The sequence below is a fragment of the Branchiostoma lanceolatum genome, chromosome 1, assembly GCF_035083965.1.
Source record: "Branchiostoma lanceolatum isolate klBraLanc5 chromosome 1, klBraLanc5.hap2, whole genome shotgun sequence".
NCBI lineage: Eukaryota > Metazoa > Chordata > Leptocardii > Amphioxiformes > Branchiostomatidae > Branchiostoma > Branchiostoma lanceolatum.
The window spans coordinates 14,953,256-14,978,137 of NC_089722.1; the positions used below are offsets into that span (position 1 = coordinate 14,953,256).

A 24,882-nucleotide genomic window follows, 5' to 3' on the forward strand; every position below is an offset into this window, starting at 1 on the left:
TACTAATTTCTCCAGAAGGCAACTTGGAGAAGGCAATAGATCCCTGGGCATGAATCTCTTAGACAGCCTCGTTCGTTAAGTGGCCAGAAGGCCTCTACATTTGACTACAAAGAGACACTTCATATTGTACATGGCTATACATTAAGTCGTGCAATATGCGCGGCACTATATCACCTTTCACTGTATTACGTTTAGAGTGAGACCGTTAAAAGCTTTGCTTAGGTACTGACCTTCATTGCACATGAATATACCGTTTGCTTTTGTTACTCAATTGTTCATTTGGCTGAACGGTGCCAATAATCCGATTGATCTAATGGGTACAGGCAGATAGAAATACGTGCTTTGCTTTCACTAATGTGTACTGTCTCTACCCAAGAGATACAAGGAGCAGACTTGATGTACAGAAGAGTTAAATGAAATCTTAAGGAAAGTAGAGCGGAAAATAGGTAGAAAGAAACTTAGTTACACATAAGAAAGTACAGCTTTCAAGCTGGAAACTATTCTACACCGTTACCTCTACCTTGAATAAGTTAGGGTTAAGTCAAAAAGTTATGGATGAAATTACTGAAAACATTGTTAGTGGTCAGGTCTTGTTATACATAGCTGATGCAATTTTAGTATTAATTCGCTTTCAGGCAACACATAATTGAAATAGTTGCGAGAATGTGAATATTTTAAGGTATGTTTGAAGAAATCAAAATCGTAACCGCTTTAGTGTGCATAGTACAGGGACACGGCTTGGGGTTTTTATTTTATCTTTTGATATAGCGTCATAGCGTTTTTAGCTATATCGTGTGTCTCTTGTCCTTTTGAACCCATTGTCTCCCGAGATGGCATCGCTGATGTCCTCGTTCAAGGTTCTTGTCTTTTTGGGTTGAGAATTTGTACTTTCGCTACAACAACTCAACTTTGCATCTGTTATTATTCAAATGTCGGATTGTACTGTTCCATTTTCCCCTGCTGTACAAATGGCGGCGAGGGCATGAATTTCATAACTTGGGTTTGTCGCCGCTTTGTTATGTCTACTTATTTTGTGTCTCGGTTTCTGAATAGATAGCATAAGATTGATATAGTTATAAAGGAACTCATTCTATCCAGCCGAGTCATCTACTCTCCAAGCAGAGGTTGGTGAGGAAGATTGTGAACTTTTTGTCATATGCTCCGTTTTTTGTCCGCGGCCATTTTCCTAAAGCCCCCCTCTCACTGGACCCGTTGCACGCTGGCGGTGTCGCTGCGGTCGATCGAATTGACAAAGCACTCAACGAATTTCATCGACAAAAAAAGGATTGTTTTTAAGCTTTGTGTGTTGTGTTGTCTTTTTGTCATACTTGTACATTTTGAATGATATTCCCCTTGTAAAGTCAAGGGTAACACAAATCCAGTTAGGACGCAGCGACGCCGCCAGCGTGCCGCGGGTCCAGTGAGAGGGGGGCTTTAGATTTCACAGGCAAAGACGACACTGAAGTCAAACTCAAATATAAAAAGTACTTTCTCTATTAGCTATTCTGTTTTATTAAACATGTCATAAGCCATATTTGATAATCTACGATGTTATCTCACCACACAGTATATATAAACAGCTGTTATAATATTAGATATAAAAAAGACTACTTGTTTCCAACCACGGCGTGGGTTTGATATCAGGGTGACACATATTCTGTACGCTCCGTACAAGGAACTTATTTTTTTGTACGAGGTAAAGTCATAAAACAGATAGCCCGCACCTGTATACAATGAATAATTCCAGTTATGTGTTTTGGCATTTCTGCACCGCAGCATGGGTTAACCATACTAAGTCATACCAATTGTGGTAAGGACTTGGTATGTATTGAGGTGAATTTCTGGCCAATTTTGGCAGTCCATGCCCCGCTAGCTAGTTTCAAGCAAAGATCAATGCAATAACACGTTCTATCCATTTTTATTACAAAGAAATTATTGATAATCCGACTATGAGATTTTGAAATGAAAATTAGATAAGATACAGAAGGATGGAATATTTTACTTTCCTATACATCTAAAGAAATACAAATATTAAAGTTTTCTTTGTACCTAGTTTGACACACTCTTAGCAGCAATAGGGACTTCAGATGTGCACTCAGTGTGTCTGGTCATAAAAGAAAACGGCATGTTGGGTTAAAACGGTTTCCTTCGCTCCTTGTAGCAACAGAAATGAAACATAGAAATGTCACGCTAGATGATACAATTCCTTTGTCCCGTCGATCCAATGTGTGCACATTCCCATTGGGTGGGATGGACTTCTTTGTTCTTTTCACGACAGCCGGGTCCGTGTGTTACATGTAGAATATCCAAGAATCATTGAGTGAGGGTGTTACCCGTTCAACCAAATCGTCAGACGTCTATTTCACAACGAGCGGAAGAAGTAGTCTTTGGTGAGTCTCAAGTCTAGAGATAAGGACCGTGCATCAGCTGAACGCCATACATTCCCGTCGTCGTGGTCTCTGAAGTGAATAAAGCCAGGTTGCTAGGGCAGCAGCTTGGTCAGTTGTCCGAGAACTTGACTGTCGTTTCTCTATGGCTTGATGAATCGTTGGACTGAAATCAGCGTACTTCAGGTTTCTTCCGGCATCCTCCAAATGGGTTCCGGTGGATTATAGTATTTGCTCTGCGAAGGTAGTAAGGCAAGAGGTCAGAACATAAGCAGGAAGGGTGTTATGTGTGATAGTCGTGAGTATCCATTTGCGTGATTTTGGCGTACTTCCAAACGCTTACGGCTCTTCTAGGCCCGACAGCTTAACCATTTGATGAACCTGTTAGTCCTTTGGACAGGAGCGAAAGACGACATGTGCAAATCCTGTACTGATGCTGTTCAATTTGTACAGTCTTTAGATGATTGTTCATGCACCTCGCTACTCGTAAATAGATCAGGATGCTGCACCTTTTCAACGATAATCCAAATGTATGGTACATCTGTTTGACATTAGGTACAGCCCGATTAATATAGATTTACAACTTTCTGCAGGAAATTTGACCCGTGTTCCCCCGAGGCAACGTGCTACAGATCATTCACAATGCCGGCGTTTCGCAGCTTAGTCGAGCATCAATGGTTCGTGCTTTTCGGTGAGCATCTACTTATGGGGTACTCAGTTTTACCTACGGCATAATCATCAATATTTTTTACCATAAAACGCGATATGTTATCACTTTTCAACAGTTGCGCGTTAGCAAAGCCCGTTAAGTGCGCTTTTAGGCAAAATGGCTGAATTTTACAACCATGATTAACTCTTTTTGCACCTGGAAGTAATATTGTATTTTTTTGCATCAACAGATGCTGGTGAAAATGTTTTGGTATTATTGTGCTCATTTTGTTTAGTGAGTAGAATCTTGACATGTATTTTGTATTTCTAATTTGTAGTTTGTACTTGACTGTACGAAAATCGCGGTAGTTTTTGTTGTGTCAAAAAAGCTTGATTGTGATATGAAAAATGCTTTGAGGAAACAAAAAAATCTGCCCTTTTCGCTATGATATGAAAAATGCTTTTAGGAAACAAACAAATCTGCCCTCTGCGCTATGATATGAAAAATGTTTTGAGGAAACAAAAAAATTTGCTCTCTTCGCTATGATATGAAACATGCTTTTAGGAAACAAAAAAATCTGCCCTCTTCGCTATGATATGAAAAATACTTTGAGGAAACAAAAAGATCTGCCCTCTTTGCTATGATATGAAAAATGCTTTTAGGAAACCCAAAAAACTACCCTTCTCGCTATGATATGAATAAAGCTTTGAGGAAACAAAAAAATCTGCCCTCTTCGCTATGATATAAAAAATGCTTTCAGGCAAAAAGGAATCTGCCATTTTCCTCACGAATTGGTGACACCTGGTCCATTTACATCAGTCCTTACCGATTTCGGAACGGCACCTCTTAGCTCCTCTACATGGTCCCGATACGGGCTCCGACGTGGACTGTACGTATACGTCTCATCTTGACGTCGTATTCTCGCCGTATCCACGGTCGAATACGCCGGTGCTGGCTCCGACAGGTCTATTTAGAAACGGTACGAAAGCAACATTGAACGGATTAATTACTCACCCCTGTTCATCATGACTTCTGACATTCTGAGTGCAGCGGACTGAAACATGGATCTCACGTTCTTGGACAAGCCTTTGATCTAAGCTCCTAGTAACTCGTTTCGCCCACCGCTCTTATTTGGTAGAGAATCAATCATGTGCGCCGCAGAGACTTCAAGGCTGTTGCACTCAATTCCGGGAACAGAGCCCGTTATTAAGTGCAGACCATTCTCTCTTTTAAGGTAATAGGCAACAACGATCTTGTAACCTTTGCATCACCAATGCAATGCTGAAATGGAGAAGGTAAAATTTCAGACGGGAAAGCCGATACAGGAATGTCATGTGTTGTTAACATTAGTAGTCTGTGAGATGAAATGTTAGTACTGCCAGTCTAGCTGTAATAGACATAGGCATAGTAATAGACGAAGATTTGGAACTTGAAAAAACATCGTATTTTTTAAACTTTTCTATGAAAAAGTTTGAAAAAAAAACCCATCCACATGCATTACGTACATTGATATCTACTTGTAGATCATGGTTTCTTGAGTACTTCTCTTACTATCATACTAGGCTTGAATAGTAAATAACACTCCAACTGATATGTGCATATATATAGTGTGGTTTTGATGAAATGTTCCGTTGATAACTTGGAGACGCTTACGAAGTTCAGTCCTTATGTGAAAAAATGTATGATTATCAGCATGCCTTCCTCAGCATAAGTCCCATAACTGTTCTTGGTCCGAATCCTTATAACTGGGGACTAGGTAGGTAGGTATATCTGCAAGGCACCATCTATGAATATTGAACCCTTAAAAATCATTTCCTGCATCGTCGATATGTCGCCATTTTAGATCTGCAACCCACCTTGGTGAGCATGGACTCCATCTACTTCATCCATTATACTGAAAACTAGATACGGACTGGAAAAAGATTTCATTCCGCATGAACATGATAAGGCTCTCTTGTGCAAAAATAGCACGCTAACTACTATGAGCTCTGTAAATGATCTGCCTTTTAGATTTCCCATTTGGAGTCTGATCGGCTACTAACCTGGTTACAACTGAAGGGTAATGTAAAATCGTAACAAAACCGTATCTGATTATCGCTGATTAGATGACATGAGCCCCTTCTAACAGGGAAACTAAGTTACGTGAAACTGTGGTTTTGTGACGTAGCTATGACGTGGCTGTGACGTACTTACGGGAGTAAGTCAGTCCTATGGAATATGGGTTAACGTCCCTGTCCACTTTGGGGGGAGGGCGGGGTCTCGGCGCTTTGTTCTTGATATGCTGTAGCTCTATCACAGTCCTCTCTTTTTCGTCTTTATGTCTGACGCTGCAGTATTAGCATGGACCAAGAAGATATTAAGATGTCTACGATAATATAGCGAAGCTACTGTTTTTTTTCATGATTATGATCTAGAAGTTTGTAGTACACTAGGATATAGATACTAGGATGATAAGAGGGTTAAATATATTCTATAAGGAAAGAAACTTGAGCTGACGATATTTCATTCTTCAACTGTACAGCATTACATGGGTTGAGGACGGTTTTGGTTTAAATGCTAACGCTTATAAAGGAATATCGACGTATCAATCAATGTTTAAAACTTAAATTAGTAAAACTGAAAACGTTGTTGTCCTAATTTCTTTGCTACTTTATTTCTCGTTCAAAAATCTGTAGGGAGCTCACCCATTGTCTATGTCTTCCCTGGCTTCACTGTGTTCTCTTCCTGACGTGTGTACAAGGAGCAATTTTAAACATTACAAAATCATATTCTCTTGTCAAATCTGATGGGGTATATATTGTAATCAAACTCATTGTGGCATTGAGAAGTGTATTTCACACAGTAACTATGAAACGACTGTGAAAATAGTAAAAACACACCCAAAGACTTTCTAATATAGTGCCACCTTCCGTGATAGACGGCTCCTGCAATTCTTTGGAACTTAAGAGCAAACAGTATGTCGTAAGACTTAACTAAGGGAAGGGGTACCTAACACACAAAAATAACACCGACATGTTAACTATACCATTCACAACACGTCACAGTAGCTTTTACGTAGCTTGTACATGACGAGCAAATCTATTGATTAAGTTGATACCTTTCTTGTCCCGGCCTATCCACCCTTTCCGTAGCCCGATACAGATCGCCGTAAGGATGGCCAGTAACATGCCGATAGTAGCAGACCCCGCTATAACGGCAACAACCACCATCTGGGATGCTGTAACGTTATATAACAGTTATCTTACAGAACAATACATCACATCGTACAGGATGAAAATACTATGTTTACACAAACAAGTTTGGATACAGCAGACGTTTTAATGAACGTCTGTCACCTTCCTCATCAGGGCAATCCTGAGTGGTTCATTATGCACTGCAGCCATAGGTGTCGCTGCTTGCAGATGCGGTCCCAAAAGTAAAAATAAGTATCATTTGCATTTACAATGGAAACCAGTTATTTGTATACCTTACTGTTGTATGATTTGGGAATTCTACACAGATATAGTTAATGTGGACTGTTTGAACTGCAATGCTTTGCGAACTTAAAGAAGTGTATTTATGTACTAGATATTTGCAACCCCTCCACTTCACATAGCCAAACACGTGACAGGAATTTCTGAAAGTTAACCTCCCCCCCTCCATGTATAGAGATAATTAATGCGGTGTTTACAATGTTAGACAGAAGAAAACAAGTATTTTACCCACCTGTAACCTCTACCCTAAACTCTTGCTGATCTGACCCGAACATGTTTTGCGCTTTACAAAGGTAATCCCCAACGTTGGCGTTGGTGGCAGATGCTATAGTTAACTCTGTCCGTATCCTGTCCTCAACCATCGTCTTGACCTCTACATCATCCATCCTGCCGCCGCGATACCTCCTCTCCTCTCCCGTAGGACCTCTGTAGACCCAACTGATGTCTGTAGGGGGAGGGTCGGAGGCGATAGTGCAGGATAGTTTCACCGTGTCACCGCCCGTCACGGCTACAGTGGACGACTCACTCAAGACGTCGGGTCTGCCTTAGAGGGGTTTGGGGGTACAAAGAACGCTATTTTAAACCTTGAGATTTTGCAAGGGCGTATAGTGAATTCACATTCCCTTAATATGGAAGACCCATACTTAAAATGTATGAATTGATCATATGGATGGCATTTGCGCACGCATCAATTTTCGTTCATTTCCAAAAAGTACTAGTATTGGAAATCACGCTGCTGTAAAGTAAAAAAAAACCCAACAATGTCGTAATTTGCAAAATACTAGTGGAAAACAAATAGTAATGTCATATAATGCCTCGTGTTCCTATAAGCGATGATTACATGACTAACATTACAAACGCAACTCATATTGTACCTGGAAAATTCCATGTCTAGCTGCCCAATTTGGCGGGTAATGCTTCCACATAATCATCATAGTAATACTCTATGAAATATCTTACCAAGAACTATGTTGAAGATTTGACGGGCAGATTCGTTCTTGTCATCGTGAAAACATGTTCTTTCAGATAAGCACCTGTTTGGGTTTAAGCTTGCGCTAAGCTTGACAAATCCTCAAACAGTCAAGAACATCTCACCCTTCTCTTGAAGCTGTCATGGACATGTCACTTCCTACTTAACAGATCACGCCTTAGTAACACTGCCACGAGGCATAGATTATATCACACTGAATTATACACGACACATATTAATATCAGCGATATCCATGCACGCAAGAAGTTTTGATTTGATTGTCAATTCCTGAAGCCCCCCTCTCACTGCGGCGGCTTCGCTGCGTCCTAAATTGGATCTGTGTTACCCTTGCCTTTATAATGGGAATATCATTACTAACGTACAAGTATGACCAAAAAGACAGCAAAACACACAAAGCTTAAAAAGATTAGTTTTTTGTCGATGAAATTCGTTGAGTGCTTTGTCAATTCGATCGGCCGCAGCGAAGCCGCCAGCGTGCCGCGGGTCCAGTGAGAGGGGAGCTACAGCTAGTACCTACCTATAACGTTTAGATACGTTTCTCGAGTCACTTCTGGAAATCCACGACTCGATGCGACGCACTCGTAAAATCCCTCCTCCAGATACCCGACCTTAGAGAACGTCAGAGGGTTGTTAAAGTAGATCTTAACGTCCTTTCTCCTCCATCTGACGCGTGGAGCTGGGTTTCCCTCTACTTGACAGGTTAATGAATAAAGATCCTTTCCGTGCATTACGCTGATCTCCTTTTCGAAAGGTTTAATCAACGGCGCATCTGAAATTCAGATGAAGAAATTCAGCTTCGGTGTGCAATACAGATGCACGGATCTGACATTACAAGGTTATTCATTTCGAATTCAAGATGTATCTATTAAGTGAGGCTTTTTGTCTTCCACTGCCTCAAAAAAAGACGTCAAACTCAGCTTGTCTAGATATAGCCTTCACTAAAATATCGTGACGGTGAGCTCACTACCCCAATTGTGTGTATATTTGTCTATGAAATAGACGGGAAACTTAGTTCTCTTCTGAGCTTGCGAAGAAGAGAATTAAGTATTCTATTGTTACAGTAGTGTCAATCACAGTTCAGTGTCACATGTATGTTTGCCAATACTTTTACAATGTACTTGCAATTAGCCATCGGGCATGAACTTGGAATAAAACGTTATGATGAAGTTAGTACATCAAAGGAGATGTTGCCATGTAAAGGTTTTTAACGCAACTGTCACATAAAAGAGAGTAGAATACAAGAATAAATCTTATTTTAGAATTTTCATGGTTTAATCTGTTCGTACTTACAAATGACGTCCAGCGTTACTGTTCCTAAGCCGTCTGGTTGGACGTCGTTTTGTGCAGTGCATTGGTAAATCCCTTTGTCTGAACTGGAAACGTTCGTTATGACTAAACTGCCACCCCTGAAGTTTAAAGGGAAAAAATCATATCAGAAAATGACTTTACCAGAAGATGTCATCACAGATTTATCTATCGACTTATCAAATTATTTCAGCGTACGTACAATGAGAGAGAGCCAGAAATATAGCTGATACAGCAGTTGCTACAGATTTATGAGGTTATAGCCAGTGTTGATATTAAAAACAATTTGATCTAATACTTCGTGAGATTTGTACCCAATTAAAGATGCAAATATATTGCAATGGTGTATACTGTTGTATCATGGAAGCCTTCCTTGCATTATCTGCACAATCATTGATTCACTCATATATAAATCAATAAAGAGATCAATAACTAAGTATTAATTGAGTTCGCCTGAACTTTCAGCAGCTGACCTAGTTTCGCTGTAAGTTGGCAAACTTCCCGAGATTTTCCTCCAGATGACAATAGACGGCGGATTGCTGTCTATCGAACATGACAGGTTCGCCATTCCACCCTCGGAAACGCTGATGGTCATCTTTGGAACCCTGACAACTGGTGGATCTGCAATACAAGCATGTTCAGTCACATCATGTCAATGTGTTCTTCATACATTATTTGTAGGTTATGTACTGGGCTAAGTACACATTGTAGGTTAAGTTGCAATGCGTTTGTCTGTACTTGTGCCAGATCTGCTTTGGCTGACCCAGTGTAATGACTTATTTCACTGATAATAGATACAATACAAACACATCTTCTGTTTCGAAACAAGCCAAAAGGGTTAGGTCTGACAGGCTAAAGTTAAAGTGACCCAGGCATCTTGATAAGACGCATAGGGGTGGCGCCAATCTCCATTTCCATAGCCACATATGTGTGCAAGTAACTACAGCAGGGGGCTAGCCGGCTGGTAGTAGTGTGTCTTTAATACATACTCTTTTCCAAATTCTGAGTGATGAGCAGAGAAAGCAGCATGTACCATTTTTAAAATCTTTGGTAGGGCCCGGTCGGGGATCGAACTCATGACCTACTGTGTGCAAGGAGAACACTCTACCAACTATACCATTGCACCGGTTGTTATAGGTCGTTCAGCGTGCCTGCAAAGCTGGCGTTTATACCGGCTATATATCAGACACAGATAAAGATCTGAGGGGAGATACATATTGGTGGATCAGCCGTCTTTAAAAGAAATTGATCTAATGCGTCCAAGCCCCATCACATGACCAAAACTTTGACTGAAATCTAAGAAAGCAAAGTTTGCAATATATTTAACTTTACAGACTTGATATTTCATGTGAAAACTCCCCAGTACGGGCCTTCGCCGACCACGGCAGCATGCGCATATCCCTATCATCCAACATCCTCACTTTAGATAAGTCTACATTACCAGCCTACCATGCATTGATGGTATCAGTGAAAATGTAATCTTATCAAAACTTCATACCTTCCCCAACGAGGAACTGGCAATGATACTCATCAACGTAAGCACCCCTGCTACCATTCACGACATTGTACATGTATCAAGCTGCATGGTTGCACTGTTTCTGATGCGAGATAGCAAGTTTATACAGCTGCATTTAGCTAGGCTATAAAAGCCTGAGAAGATCGTATATCATTTTGTCAGGTCCAATTCTACAACACGAAATGTTTCAAGGACAAGCCATCAACTGGGATTTACTCACACAACACTTTGATCCGGGTAGATGTGTTTTGTGGCGTGATTACTCCAGGGAAACCTTGGTCTGCCGAGCACGTTAGTCTCGCGCCGTTGTCCCATCTTGTCAAGAATGGTATCACCAGGTCCAAGGAAACCTTTTGATTGTCTGTATTCTGCGAGGCGGCAGGGATGACGTGGAGTCTCGTCCCGTTGAACCAGTGAAGCTGCGGTAAAGGACGCCCACCTTCCGAGGTGCACGTGAGGGCCAGGCCCTGTCCTACCGTGCGGGGTGTTAGGTCACCAAAGATGGTCGGGGCCTTTGGTGGAGGAACTATCATAGAAAATACAAATGTCATCATACGTTATACAACGTTTCAAAGAAAGTTAGCATCCTTACTTATTCCTCACAGCGTTTAAGAGCAAAACAGAATACTTGAGCTAATAAGTGGGCATCAAGGACTACCAAGCAGATGATTGAGTTTTGGTTCTAGCATTTAACTCTCACATAATACCCCAAATCTGATGACGTTGATAGACATTGACTCAATATTAATCTTCTATCATATCAACAGATTGGCTCCACACATGATTATCCCCATTATGTAGATATGCATCTAGTTGCCAAGTCAGCGTCCCCCGACATGAATTATTCTGGTACGTTTAATTCGACTTGTCATGATGATTTTGTTGAGATGAAGAAAAAGAAACATTTTTGACCTTGAAAGCAAGTTCAGATGCAAACGGGGAAAGAATCAAGATGACTAAAAACTTTCACGTCATCAATTTTGCTTATCATGAGACCAACAAGAAGCATTTGATATATATTTTTCTTTAAAATACAGCGGGAGGAGTATTATGTCAGAAAATGATGCATTATAGCTAGATATCACACAGGTAAAATATCCCCCGGGCTTCGCCTGTTGAAATATGATTGTATTATGTGCACAGAAAAAAAATGTTGTATCATATACATTTAGCGCTACATGCTTCGTGTAATGGATAATGGCATTTTGTTCTGACATTCTCGATTCTGCCGCTCGTATGTTGTATATGATACTATACATACAGGTTATTATAAATAAAACCACATTACGGCTTAAATTCTGTATTTCCAATGTCTGACTAGGCTAGTCGTTCTAAATGTCAGTGAAAATAATCAATATGAAAGGATAAATGCATTTTTCAGAATTACAATGCAAAAAAACATCTCACTTGCCACATACGTCAATTTTTTTCGTCAGAAATTCAGATGAACGAGCCATGAAGATGATCAATAATGCTATTGCCACGCTAGTAGTGTCCAATATGTTTGGCTTTTAAGTGTATCATTCATACTGATCCTGGCTTCACGTCCTACGTGGTGTGCATTCACTTGATGGTACTGAGACCAGCAGACAGATGGTCCTACCGCGAAATTACATTTGTCAGCATTACTGCTCGGTCAATGGGCATGAATCAGTTGTATTATGGCCCGCGTCTCTTTTAAACTCAACTTCTGCGACCATTCTACCGGCATGTGGCCTGTATCAGTTTTCGATAAGGGGGCAAGCGTTTTTCTTTTAAACAAAAGTGTTTGCCAGAAGACCACTCAATATTATGAACCAAGTATTCGTTACCTTTCATAACTGTTTAGCAAGACTTATATCATAAAAATACCGCACTGTTGTCGGCCTTTTTTAAAGTATGAAACCTCAGCTTGTCTAGCAATATAGACAGCTCTTAGTATAATTGATGTTCATGTCTCGAAGTCGTACAGTCCGTATTACCTATAATAACAAGATTTCCTTCGGTCGATAACGGCCAAAATGGGAAACTTTGTGCTTATTGGAGCTAAAGTGAGTGTTTTATTGACATAGCTTAACGATATCAACATGGAGCCGACGACGTAAATCAGTATTTCTCTCGATAACTGCTAGAAAGTAGCCTTAAAGTCGATCGAACTGGATTGGAGAACCGATGAACGTAGTCTAGAAAGCTCTTCATTCTTGCTCGCTCATGGATCTGTGTTTGAAGAATGACAATGGATACGGCCTGCCCCCCTCCCCCACGTACACACATATACCCACCACTGGCATTCAGATGTAATACATATTCATTGTAATAGAATAATCTACAATCGTTACGGTATTTGTTCAAGAAGCATATGATAATGTGTATGATTTAGGCGGCAATGGGTACGACCATTTCTTACTCTCCGCCTAGCCTCTCAGATATAACGGTAGCTTGTAATAGTACATACGGCCATTATAGTGCCAGTAGTCCGTACACAAAGACTTAAAAACTCGTTCCTCCACCAGGCCATACACCTGTATAACAAGGCAAGCCAGGAACACTGACACTGTTAATTTACATTCTAGACAAGTGACTTTCGCTCTTAGCTTTGTGTGGATAGTGTCGTCGTGTTTTTGATTCAATTGTGGATGTTACTCGTGTACAGCACTTTTTGTGTTAAATTCAGGACGATTCAGCTTTCATGTAACGCTGCAAGGTTGATTTTAATAACCTTAATTGAAATGCAAAAAAGGTGTTGAAAGAATCTACCAAGGTTTTTGTGTGATTATAGTGTCACATATTCTTTTACGAGTGTAGTTTTCATACACGTACAGTCCTTGACAAAACTTGTATGCTAACTTTTGTAAAACCCTCGGGAGACGAAGGATGATGATGGAAGTCACGAAACCTCAATTCCAAGGTGAAGGTTAGGCTTTCTCATTAACATTTAGAATTCTTTGAATTTTGCTCGCTTGTATTTCTTTCAAATGGAACTCTTTCTCGTTTCAACGCTGAGACCTAACTATAAAAGAGCTCACGATTCTGACGGGGAATATACGTTTTGAATGCAACTTAATGGTGCCAGGGATATTCAATGAAGCTGAAGTCAGTTGCTGTACGTGATCTCATCAACACAGGCAGACGCTTCTAGAAGACGGTTTTAGGAAGTGTCAGAGAAGGTCCAAAGTTTTTTGTAGCAGTGGCAGCTTGAGCGATGGCGTTCTAGACAGGATATTTGTCACAGCTTCGCTCAGTTGCCTGCAGTTTTATCAACGCATTCATTCCGTATCTGGTCCAACTTTGAAAATAATGGCGTCACTATAGTTTGTAATGTGCATCAATCACACAGCCACTTTGATAGTGCGTCTTCCCTCCTCCTTTAAATCGGCAGTTTTACGCAGACAAGATAGGCCTGGTAGTTTGTGTTTTCCCTTTGCAGCAATTAGTGGCTGTATCGACGGTAGAATTCCCCTTTTATGACACTTCCCTCTTTCTCTACAGAGTTAGAAGTGGCCATTTTTAAGCGGAGTATACAAGGTTGGTCCTTTGTTATTTTCCCGAAGCGCCAATCAGTGGTTGCACTGGGACAAGAATTATAGTATCAGGAGGATTAGTGGATGCAGTGAAAAGACCAAGACCCTTTAAAGGCGTGGAGAATCTCACTTAATCTATACAGAGCTTCATTCGTCCATGCTCTGACAGATGATCGCCCGCAGCAACGTGGGGTTGATGTTATCAACAGCGGAACGCGCAATGAATGTACTGCCGTGAATACGCTATCAAAGGAAAATCAGGCCTTCTCTGGGCGATTTTACCAGATAAGTAGGTCATACGTGTGAACGATAGCGACCGCCTCAGGGTATGCTTCTATCGTGGCCATCTGTGCTTTATTAAGCAATAATTTACAACTTTCAAAGAACTGAATGTTGCTGGGATGATACGTTATCGCGTGTGCAGATGATGCATTCGAGTATCATTTCGTCCATTTTAAATGCGACACCCTCGTTGAATACAGATAGCAAACTGTTCCCAAATACTTGATGGAAAATGTCATTTTATGTGAGTTATAGATAACATATGATAAGCTTTGTCCTATAAACTGATATCATTGCAATTTATCTGTTTGATTCGTCACTTTATAAAGACAGTTAAAACTCTACAACTGGAAAAATTCGGAGATTTATGTCCGGAAGTTTCGAGTGACATCCATCACTCTTCTTTAGAGTCACTAAAATTAACTGGCAGAAAGAATCATTACTAGTATAGTACATCAACAGGAAAAAAACGGGTGAACATGTCAAAGTTGTCAAAGTGATTGTACGCAAGTGTAACTCAAATCATGTTGGGAAGGTTTATCACTTTATTTGAAATTATTCTTAATATGCTTTACTGCTGAGCTACTTTCGTACTTACCAATCACTGTTAACTTGGCATCTTTGGTTTCCCTCACCGAGAAGACGCTGCATCGGTAGTTTCCTTCATCTTCCGAGTGAGCGTTTCGTACGAGGAGGTTGAACTCCCCGCTCTGACTGTTCCCTACGACCGAGAAGCGCGGAAACTCCGGAGCCACGTTGCTGCCGGAAGAGATGTGGTGGAGTTTGGCCTCCGTTTCCGGATTGTACCAGTGCCAGTTGACTACGTCGTTTGGAGAGAGGCCGTCAAAAGCACAGGTCAAGGTCACACTCCTCCCCACCCGGACGGCAGTAGACTGGGGGAAGCTTCGATAGGAAGGGACGGTCGCTATCACTGTAGCAAAAGAAGATGAGATTATTATGAAGAATACATATCATAGAGTAGCATTTAATAAGAAGGTCGTGGTGCTACTCTTGGTGTATATCTTAAGAACCTACTTTACAACTGCAGGGGAAGAGTCCTAGTTCTGTGTGTTACATGTAGAGTGATTTTGCTCCATGTTGATTCCTCCCCACTCAAACGGCAGTAGACTGGAGGAAGCTTTGATAGGAGGGGAAGGTCGCTATCACTATGGCAAAAGAATATGATATGATGAAGAACACATATTATAGAGTAACCTTTAAGAAGGCCATAGTACCACTTGGTGAATATCTGTAGAATCTACTTTAAAACTGCGGTGGAAGGGTACTAGTTCTTTGTGTAATATGTAGAGTGTTTTTTCTTCATGTTGATTCCTCCCCAGTCAAACGGCAGTAGACTGGGGGAAGCTTCGATAGGAAGGGACGGTCGCTATCACTGTGGCGAAAGAAGATGAGATTCTAAAGAATACATGCCAGAATAACCTTTAATAAGAAGGCCTTAGTGCCAATGTTGGTGTATATCTGTAGAATCTACTTTAAGACTGCAGTGGAAGGGTACTAGTTCTTTGTGTTACACGTAGAGTGATTTTGCTCCAGTTGATTCCTCCCCATGCACTCACGACCAAACGGCAGTTAACTGAGGGAAGATTCAATAGGAGGGGACGGTCGCTATCACTGTGGCAAAAGAAGATGAGATGATGAAGAATTTATATCATGAAAGAGTAATCTATAATAAGAAGGCCTTTGTGCCACTTTTGGTGTATATCTTAGGAATCTTCTTTATAACTACAGGGGAAGAGTACAGTCTAGTTCTTTGTGTTACATGTAGAGTGATTTTGCTCCAGTTGATTCCTCCCCATGCACTCACGACCAAACGGCAGTAAACTAAGGGAAGATTCAATAGGAAGGGACGGTCGCTATCACTGTGGCAAAAGAAGATGAGATGATGAAGAATGTATATCATGATAGAGTAACCTTTCGCAAGAAGGCTTTAGTGGCACTGTTGGTGTATATCTTAGGAATCTACTTTATAACTGCAGGGGAAGGGTACTGGTTATTTGTGTTACATGTAGAGGGATTTTGCTTCATGTTGATTCCTCCCCACTCGATAGGAAGGAACGGTCGCTATCACTGTGGCAAAAGAAGATGAGATACTTAAGAATGCATATCATGATAGAGTAACCTTTAAGAAGGCCATAATGCCACTGTTTGTGTATATCTTAGGAATCTACTTTATAACTACCGGGGAAGGGTACAAGTTATTTTTGCTACATGTAGAGTAATTTTGCTCCATGTTGATTCCTCCCCACTCAAACGGCAGTAGAATGAGGGAAGATTCCATAGGATGCATATCATGATAGAGTAACCTTTAAGAAGGCCATAATGCCACTGATGGTGTATATCTTTAGAATCTACTTTACAACTTAACTGCAGTGGAAGGGTACTAGTTCTTTGTGTTACATGTAGGGTGATTTTGCTCCAGTTGATTCCTCCCCATGCACTCACGACCAAACGGCAGTTAACTGAGGGAAGATTCAATAGGAGGGGACGGTCGCTATCACTGTGGCAAAAGAAGATGAGATGATGAAGAATTTATATCATGAAAGAGTAATCTATAATAAGAAGGCCTTAGTGCCACTTTTGGTGTATATCTTAGGAATCTTCTTTATAACTACAGGGGAAGAGTACAGTCTAGTTCTTTGTGTTACATGTAGAGTGATTTTGCTCCAGTTGATTCCTCCCCATGCACTCACGACCAAACGGCAGTAAACTAAGGGAAGATTCAATAGGAAGGGACGGTCGCTATCACTGTGGCAAAAGAAGATGAGATGATGAAGAATGTATATCATGATAGAGTAACCTTTCGCAAGAAGGCTTTAGTGGCACTGTTGGTGTATATCTTAGGAATCTACTTTATAACTGCAGGGGAAGGGTACTGGTTATTTGTGTTACATGTAGAGGGATTTTGCTTCATGTTGATTCCTCCCCACTCGATAGGAAGGAACGGTCGCTATCACTGTGGCAAAAGAAGATGAGATTCTGAAGAACGCATATCATGATAGAGTAACCTTTAATAAGAAGGCCATAATGCCACTGTTAGTGTATATCTTAGGAATCTACTTTATAACTACCGGGGAAGGGTACAAGTTCTTTGTGTAACATGTAGTGATTTTGCTCCATGTTGATTCCTTCCCACTCAAACGGCAGTAGACTGAGGGAAGATTTGATAGGAAGGGACGTTCGCTATCACTGTGGCAAAAGAAGATGAGATGATGAGGAATGCGTATCAGTAACCTTTTATAATTTAATAAGAAGGCAGTAGTGTCACTGACGGTGTATATATTCGGTAATCGACTTAACAAATACTGGGAGAGGGGGTTAAAATCTTTAGACACCATGGGCTACTAAACAAATAAAGTGAGTTTGTTTTGATTTGATTCAAATGGCATGAAAGAGACAGAGAACAGTTATCCGGGGAATTTGGTTCTCTTAGCATTCTTAGCATGTCTTGGCCACACAGCACCTTCCAAACAATACAACAGGCAATGGCACAAAGGTTCAAAGAATGGGACTGGATGAAACACTAGCAAAAATAATATTTATCACTTGCTATGAGAACGAAAAAACATAGTTTTTCGACCTGTAATAACATATAGTCTATGTCGATATCATAACTACATTGACTGAGGGCTGCGTTTTTGCTGATAACAGGGTATGTCGTGTTTTGCCTACAAATAAATCAATGTCGAGGCTTCAAAAACGTGCGCCAAACATGGTTGTCATTTGTTTCTACTCAGACTGACTTACTCGAAGATACTGGTCAACAGGCAAAGTTGAACAAGATGGAATGCCTTGTTAGAACTACAAACTGGCCACGAAGTTCTGCCGATAAGATTCAACTAACAGCATGTTGACCACGTGGAAGTCAATGTTGATAACCACATTGGATCTATCACGCTCTAAAACAAACCAATACTCGAGTTGATGTTATCCCAAGGGACTGTACTTATGAGGAAGCAATGCATTGAATAATTGTATTGGAAAACTGATTGGAGCCACGTGGACTATTGTAGAGTGAGCGTAATGGGGCATACGTTGCAGCCAATCTTTTAAAGTCATAACAACGTCAAGTAACATACTTTACTGCAATAATTCAAAGAGGGATGGTTTTGAGTTCTTTCTTCTGCAATTTGGCATCTCGGTAGAGGCTTAACCCACTGCCCAACTCTGTGGCCAAAAAGAATTACGGGATAGCATTTTAGTGGAAGGAGTGTTGCTAAAATTGCCCATAAACCCCAGAGTGGCTCAAAGTGTTATATGGTCCTATAAACTTCAACGTAAAAATCGATACACACTGAGGAATAAGGTTGGTATTATATCCATGACTTAAGGTAGTTAATATCGGTGGTTGTGATCTTCTGTTGTGCATATATCACAAATCACGCCGTAGTCTAACCTGTTCTATTCATGCGCAGGCAATGCAGGTCGATAGAAGATTCCAGTAAGGGTTCATCAAGAATGCATTGCCTCTCGGTGTAGACAGATAATATAAGTTTTGTAGCCATCCCTGTGAGACAAGTATGGGTCATGATACAGCAGCCTCTAGAGCCTTGTTGACAGCCACAACGGACATCAATAGTTTGAAGAAATGAAATATTGCCGCAGAACTTTGTGCAAGTAAACCAATTTCTAGGCGTGTTCGTATATGTATTCCACCAGGTGTTGTAGGTATCAATCTACAAATTACACATACAAAAGGTGAAATATCATATGTTCATACACTTTGTCTTGTCATACATCGAAACTTCAGGGTGGTAAATTTTGTCCCCCATAAATAGAGAGGAGCTCTAATGCAGGAAATAACACATGCATTCGTGATTTGATCAGCGAAGGAGCACGTGTACGATGAGAGTTTTATGTCTTCTTTGCTACAGCTCCATGGTAGTAAAATAGCCCTTCGCGCGTAACTTTATGGGCGTGAATGGGTGTCTTGGCACCATCACAAGTTCGTTGATTAAAGGAACTGTTCCGTGACACCAAAATAGCCAATAGTGTAAAAGCACCCCAGGCGGTGACTAAGGAAACCATATAAAGTATGCTGTTTGCGATTGCACCTATGGTTATTTGGCTTCCTGTAATTGCCGTTACCGAAATCACATGTTATGTCAATATTTAGATAAGGTATGCAATGATAAAAACATAGAGTCATGTTTCTCTTTTCTAGTTAGGGGTTGGCTTTTCAAAACGGGATCGTTCTAATTATTTGCTGCCCGTATTTTAAAGCCAGATCTCTGCAGGTTGAATTATTGAGCATCTTCGCAATTCTGGAGACCTTAATACGTCTTCTCCATGTAAAATCCATGAGCTGTAAGAGTTGTCACTGATCAGACTCGGAGATTGGAATTCGCCACTAAGACGGGAGCGCTAAAGGTCACCCGTAAATGTGCCTTCAGATTAGATAGTGTACGAAATGGTGTCGAAAACTCGAATATAGACATAATTCTAGCAAAATATAAGCATAAAACCCTCATCCGGAAAGTTGCCAAGCAGTCATGTTTTTTACAGTGATTGCTGTTTTTATGGTATACATCTTTACATACAAGAACGTTCCGTAAATACATCCATGATAATGCTGCTTCTCCGTCATTGAGTAGTGTTTTATGGACTTTTGAACGTGATGTGTCTGGCAAACTCGTTAACAGCAAACTTTTAGATTCCAAGGGGATTCCTGAAGAGATTATTGAAAAATCTGCTCTCTTTGACCCTCCATTTAGCCCTAAGCAGAGTAATACTACAATATGCGCGCCGTACGCAGGGGAATGGGCGGGGGTGTCTCCGGGAAATAAAGAGAAACCGAGTGCCTCATGTGTATTCAAAAGGTTACGTGCAGGAAAACGTGTAGAGCGAGTAGGAAGGAAGGAAGGGGAAACTGGTATGAGCCTGATACGGATAATACGATACTTAATAGAAGTAGGGATCTCCTACCCACGTTAATCTCTGATTTTCCCACTCGGTGAGAATTCTCATCAAGGATGTACAATTAGCTTACTCGTCGTGATCGTGGAGAGACGTATTAACAAATAACCAACATGAGCAAAGTCTTCCCCTAAAGGTAAAACGCTTGAAACAGTCGCTATTGACCGGACGCCTAGGTGATTTAAAGGGTAATAAGATGACCTATTGACATGACGATAGAATGTTAATTGGGCGTCCGGTAAGATCGGTCAAGGGGATTGACAAGCGCATCCGTGATCTGACTGAGAAATCCAACTTGCCGCAGTACTCAATCGATCGAGTAACTCGGGAAACTTGTATATGGTTCTGCCAAATTTGCTCAGATGCACTGGGATTAAAGACTTTGTTGCACTGGGAATTTTCTACATGTTTTTTTGATGTTAACTACTTTGAATGTGTGTTTCCTTACAAGTTGCAGCGTCCATGGTTATTTGATGTTGACTACATTGTATGTGTCTTTCCTTACTAGTTACAGCGTGCATGTTTTTGATGTACACTAGTTTGTATGTCCTTGATATTGCCTTTTAACATGATTGAGCACGGTAATGCACCAATGAGGGGGGGCAGAGTGCTCTGGTATATAATTTTTCAGTAACAGAGAAAAATTATCATATCTACGTTATATATAAGATTTGAGCAATATCGGCAATGCTTCTAGAATTCAGTCCTTGTACAAACTGGTGCTTGTGATGAAATGTGCCAGAGCAGTAATAAAGCTGGAAGTTCTTTCTAACGATTCCAATATTACTGGCATAAGGGGTTGAGTCAGGGTCAACGTTTAGGGTTAGAAGTTAGAGCTATGGGCAAGATTTAGGGTTAGGGATCAGAGTTAGGGGTTAGAGTTAGGGGTTAGGGTCAGGGGTTAGGGTCAGGGTTTAGAGTTAGGGGTAGAGTTAGGGGTTAGGGTCAGGGGTTAGAGTTAGGGGTTAGAGTTAGGAATTAGTGTAAGGGGTTAGCGTTAGGGGTTAGAGTTAGGGTCAGGGGTTAGGGTCAAGGGTTAGAGGTAGGGGTTAGGGTTGGGGTTAGTATAGCGTAGCTCGCACAGACTGGGTTCAAACATGCCACATTGTTTACTAATGCCACATTGACTAATAACAGTAAAGCTACGCTATTGCAGTATCTTCAACTACCGGCTATCGACAAGAGTAATGAAACACTTTCCGGGTTACCTGCAGGACACTTAGGACGCGTCCATCTGTTGTGATGGTGAAATATCGCGCGCAGTGACTTAATGACCTCTCGCGAGACGTGTTCATTATTTTCTGTATGCTCAGGGGGATGCGTGACGCGTTTGTCTGGAGCCTACCGTGACCTAAACTACAACCGAGATGTCTTGCAGATTAAACGCACCTTGTTCCCACGTCCCTTGCAGAAACAATGCATATTTCATCGGTAAAGATTAAGGGCACTACAAAAAACATCACACCTACCGGGACAAACTTCTCGACAGGTAATTTGTTAGGCTTTAGGGAAAGATCAAACTTTGCCCCACTTTGACATTTAATGGAGTCTAGATAAATCCTTTGTCTAAAAACAAGGTGGCAGTAGTTAGCCGGTAACAGTGAATCATGGTCTCTCTAGGATTGTAAGGCTGTCAGGAGCTGTTGCTGTGGTCATGAAATATGAACAACGGCCTCCTTTATCGCTTGCGTGCAACGGTATTTTCTCCTTTAAGTACGACCAGTGAGAGTACATCACATGCTAGACAGATTTGCAGTGTTACGCCTTCCCGAAGAAGGTAAAGAAGATAAGGTGCTGATATATGTTATCGAAGTGTTTTGAAACTTCTTTGCTCTCAGCTTTTGTCCAGCTAGTAACCAGTATGATACTAAGATCCTTGTAATGCTTTAAATACCGGTTTGACCTGTTCTGTTCCTGTTGTGTATGATAAAGAACCATCTTTTCTGTGCATTTAAGGAATGTAGAAGGCGGTCTGGCTTGCCCTGATACGGTGGAAGGACTTAGTGCTAGCCGCCTTGTCTAGGTATTGAACTGTGCACGAATGATAAAACCTTCACCGCATATAACTGGTCAAAGAGCAACACACAATTAAATGTAGATAAATCTCTTTTTACGGCATGTATGTTATTTGTTGACGGGGCGTCTTGGATAATCTTCGTCGCTGAATAAATGTATGGCAAGATAATTATCTACCACCGAATACTGAATGGTTATGAGAACTAAAACATTGTCCATATCTTTACACAAGCATGAAATTCGAGAGAAACTTTTTCACTAAGCAAGTTCTACTGATGCAAAATGAACGAATAACCGAATAAATGAAATGGTAGAGGGGTAAGAACATGTTTTGATCCATTATACATCAGGTAAGTATTGAGTCTGGATATGTGCTACTGAATCTTGAAAAAGCAGTTACAGAAATCATGATAAAAGCCAATTGATTTTTTCCAGTTGTAATTGATGCTTATCCTTATCACTGTATACAATCGACAGTCGCATGTTTCTGAACTTGATTCCATATAAATCTTCGAAAGCTGAAGTGATGTGTCTTCTGTTGTTCAAGATCCCAAATATAAATGATAAGATGGAAACATGCTGTTTGATGTTATGTCAATGTCACGTAGACTCATTCGCAGAGTCTTACAAATATTTATCTTTCTTAGTTTCTTTCCGTTTGTATGTCTTTCACTCATCCATTATCGCTTTCGTATACGCGATAAGCATTCAATGTCATTTATTAAGCCCTAAGCCGATTAACCGCTAGACGTTGGATATCGTATCGCCTCAGCATACACAAAATGGGAAGGTAAACTGTTAAGTTTAATTTGCCTTTAGACATGCGCAGAGCCAACAATAGCACACGCAGAACGAATTGGTTCGTACTCAGGGAGACAATAATTGAATTTAGAGTAGTAAAGTTAATTAGATAGACTCCTCGTGTTCTCTTTGTTCTCTTACAAAAACGGCGACTCATCTTGCTTTGCATAGCCAACGACCGGTCTTCATTAAGTCAAATGGCGTCTGCGAGACTGTGATAGCAGGCTCCCATCTCATTCGACGAGACGAACAGTTGCGATAATGGCGAAGTAATAACCACAAAACATCGCATGTCGCTCGTGAAAGACGACTTTCTATGGCGTCGCGATTGTAAAATGTTTTGCCCTGGAATAAACCCCCCTCCCCCTCCTTGTCGACCAGCTGGAGGTTTTACAATAAACTCGAAACGTGTGCACGAATACCCTATACCATTTCTGTCCAGTTTTTGGAAAGAGACAGGGAACTTTGTTCTCTTCGGAGTTTATAAAGAATAGAAACCCCCCTCCTCCCTTCTTTGACGACAAGCTGGAGATATTACAATAAATTCGCGACGTGTGCACGACTACTATGTACCGGTTTTTTTTCCAGTTTTGTCAATGACAGGAAACTTAGTTCTCTTCGAAGTTTGCGAAGAATAGAAACCCCCCCTCTCCCTTCCTTGGCGACAATCTGGAGATATTACAATAAATTCGCGACGTGTGCACGAATACCCTATACCGTTTCTGTCCAGTTTTTGGGAATAGACAGGAAACTTAGTTCTCTTCGGAGTTTACGAAGAATAGAAACCCCATTCCCACCTTTCCTTGGCGACAAGCTGGAGATATGATAAATCCGTGATGTGCACACGACTAACTCTATACCGTTTCTGTCCAATTTGTTAGGAAACTTCTCTTCGGAGTTTACGAAGTATAGAACCCCCCCTCCCCCTTCCTTGGCGACAATCTGGAGATATTACAATAAATTCTCGACGTGTGCACGACTACCCTATACCATTTCTGTCCAGTTTTGTGAATATACAGGAAACTTAGTTCTCCTCGGAGATTACAAAGAATAGAAACCCCCCCTCCCCCTTCTTTGGTGACAGGCTGGTGATATGATAAATGAGTAGTGAGACGCTGGTGCGTGGTGCAGACGTACCTTCACGTCAGTGAGTGGCAGATTCATTTATTACCATATGCTCTCAGGAGGACCTGCCAGTCTACCTTTTACGTTGAATACTACAAGGTGACCCCAAAATGCAGAATACTTTCCACTGCCTTCTGTGCATTCTGCATTCAATGAAACTCTGCACTTGCACGGAAGTCGCACCTTGGGGGATTTCAAAATTGAGGAGATGAATTTATATACATAGATTATCTACACTTCAAGCATCCTTCAACTTCTCAGTCTGAAATGGAAATTTCCGATGACTGCGGAATATTCGAGCGATAAATAATGGGTCATATAGACGCCTACACATAAAGGGGCCACGCCAACCAACCTAATAATATCGTATGGGAATTTCCGTCGTCAAGCTCATGAATCAAAATGGCGCTGCATACAATGGCGTCGCAGTGCACCTGGCTATTTTCGTTCTTTTAGTGATGTTACCCCGCTGTTTTCCTGACCGTTAATGAATCACATAACCTCACGTGGTGACAGTACACATAGATTACGGATGGTGCATAAATACGCCCCGGTATTCGGCCCATTATAAGCTGGCTTCCTATTCTATGAGGCATGAGATGTGCGCCTGGCTATATGATATATCACCCCTTTTCCTATTTCCGGTTTTACCGACCCTATCCTGAGGAAACTTTAATTTGTTACCGTTGACTGCTGGGCAAATGTGCTGCCATCATTGCACTTAGCTCGGGTCAAATTGAACACGGTTCCCTGGTTCGGCAATAACTAGATAAGGAACCTGTGGCTGAAGTGTGTGTTAAAAGCTTGGGGGGGGGGCGAGAGAGAGCCCAAGGCAATCAAAACAAGCACTTTGTGATTACAAGAAATGATTACAGTTTCTGAAAGGCGCCGGTACGTGAAAGC

General features: G+C 41.1%; 1 protein-coding gene across 2 annotated transcripts in view; it reads right to left on the minus strand.

The window, feature by feature from the left end:
* Positions 1 to 1,478: 1,478 nt before the first annotated feature.
* The window catches only part of LOC136436803 (irregular chiasm C-roughest protein-like), a 34,226-nt gene continuing 10,822 nt past the window's right edge, over positions 1,479 to 24,882 (minus strand). The window contains exons 2-12 of one of the 2 annotated variants that reach the window (XM_066431136.1): positions 14,702 to 15,034; positions 10,542 to 10,847; positions 9,279 to 9,426; positions 8,791 to 8,906; positions 8,018 to 8,269; positions 6,742 to 7,053; positions 6,134 to 6,253; positions 5,721 to 5,760; positions 5,230 to 5,363; positions 3,863 to 4,002; positions 1,479 to 2,623 (exon numbers count right to left, since the gene is read on the minus strand). In XM_066431136.1, coding sequence (XP_066287233.1) covers positions 2,570 to 2,623; positions 3,863 to 4,002; positions 5,230 to 5,363; positions 5,721 to 5,760; positions 6,134 to 6,253; positions 6,742 to 7,053; positions 8,018 to 8,269; positions 8,791 to 8,906; positions 9,279 to 9,426; positions 10,542 to 10,847; positions 14,702 to 15,034 — 1,955 coding nt within the window. In that variant the 3' untranslated portion in view covers positions 1,479 to 2,569. The remainder of the gene's footprint in view (positions 2,624 to 3,862; positions 4,003 to 5,229; positions 5,364 to 5,720; positions 5,761 to 6,133; positions 6,254 to 6,741; positions 7,054 to 8,017; positions 8,270 to 8,790; positions 8,907 to 9,278; positions 9,427 to 10,541; positions 10,848 to 14,701; positions 15,035 to 24,882) is intronic. The other variant, XM_066431146.1, reaches the window with a different exon arrangement.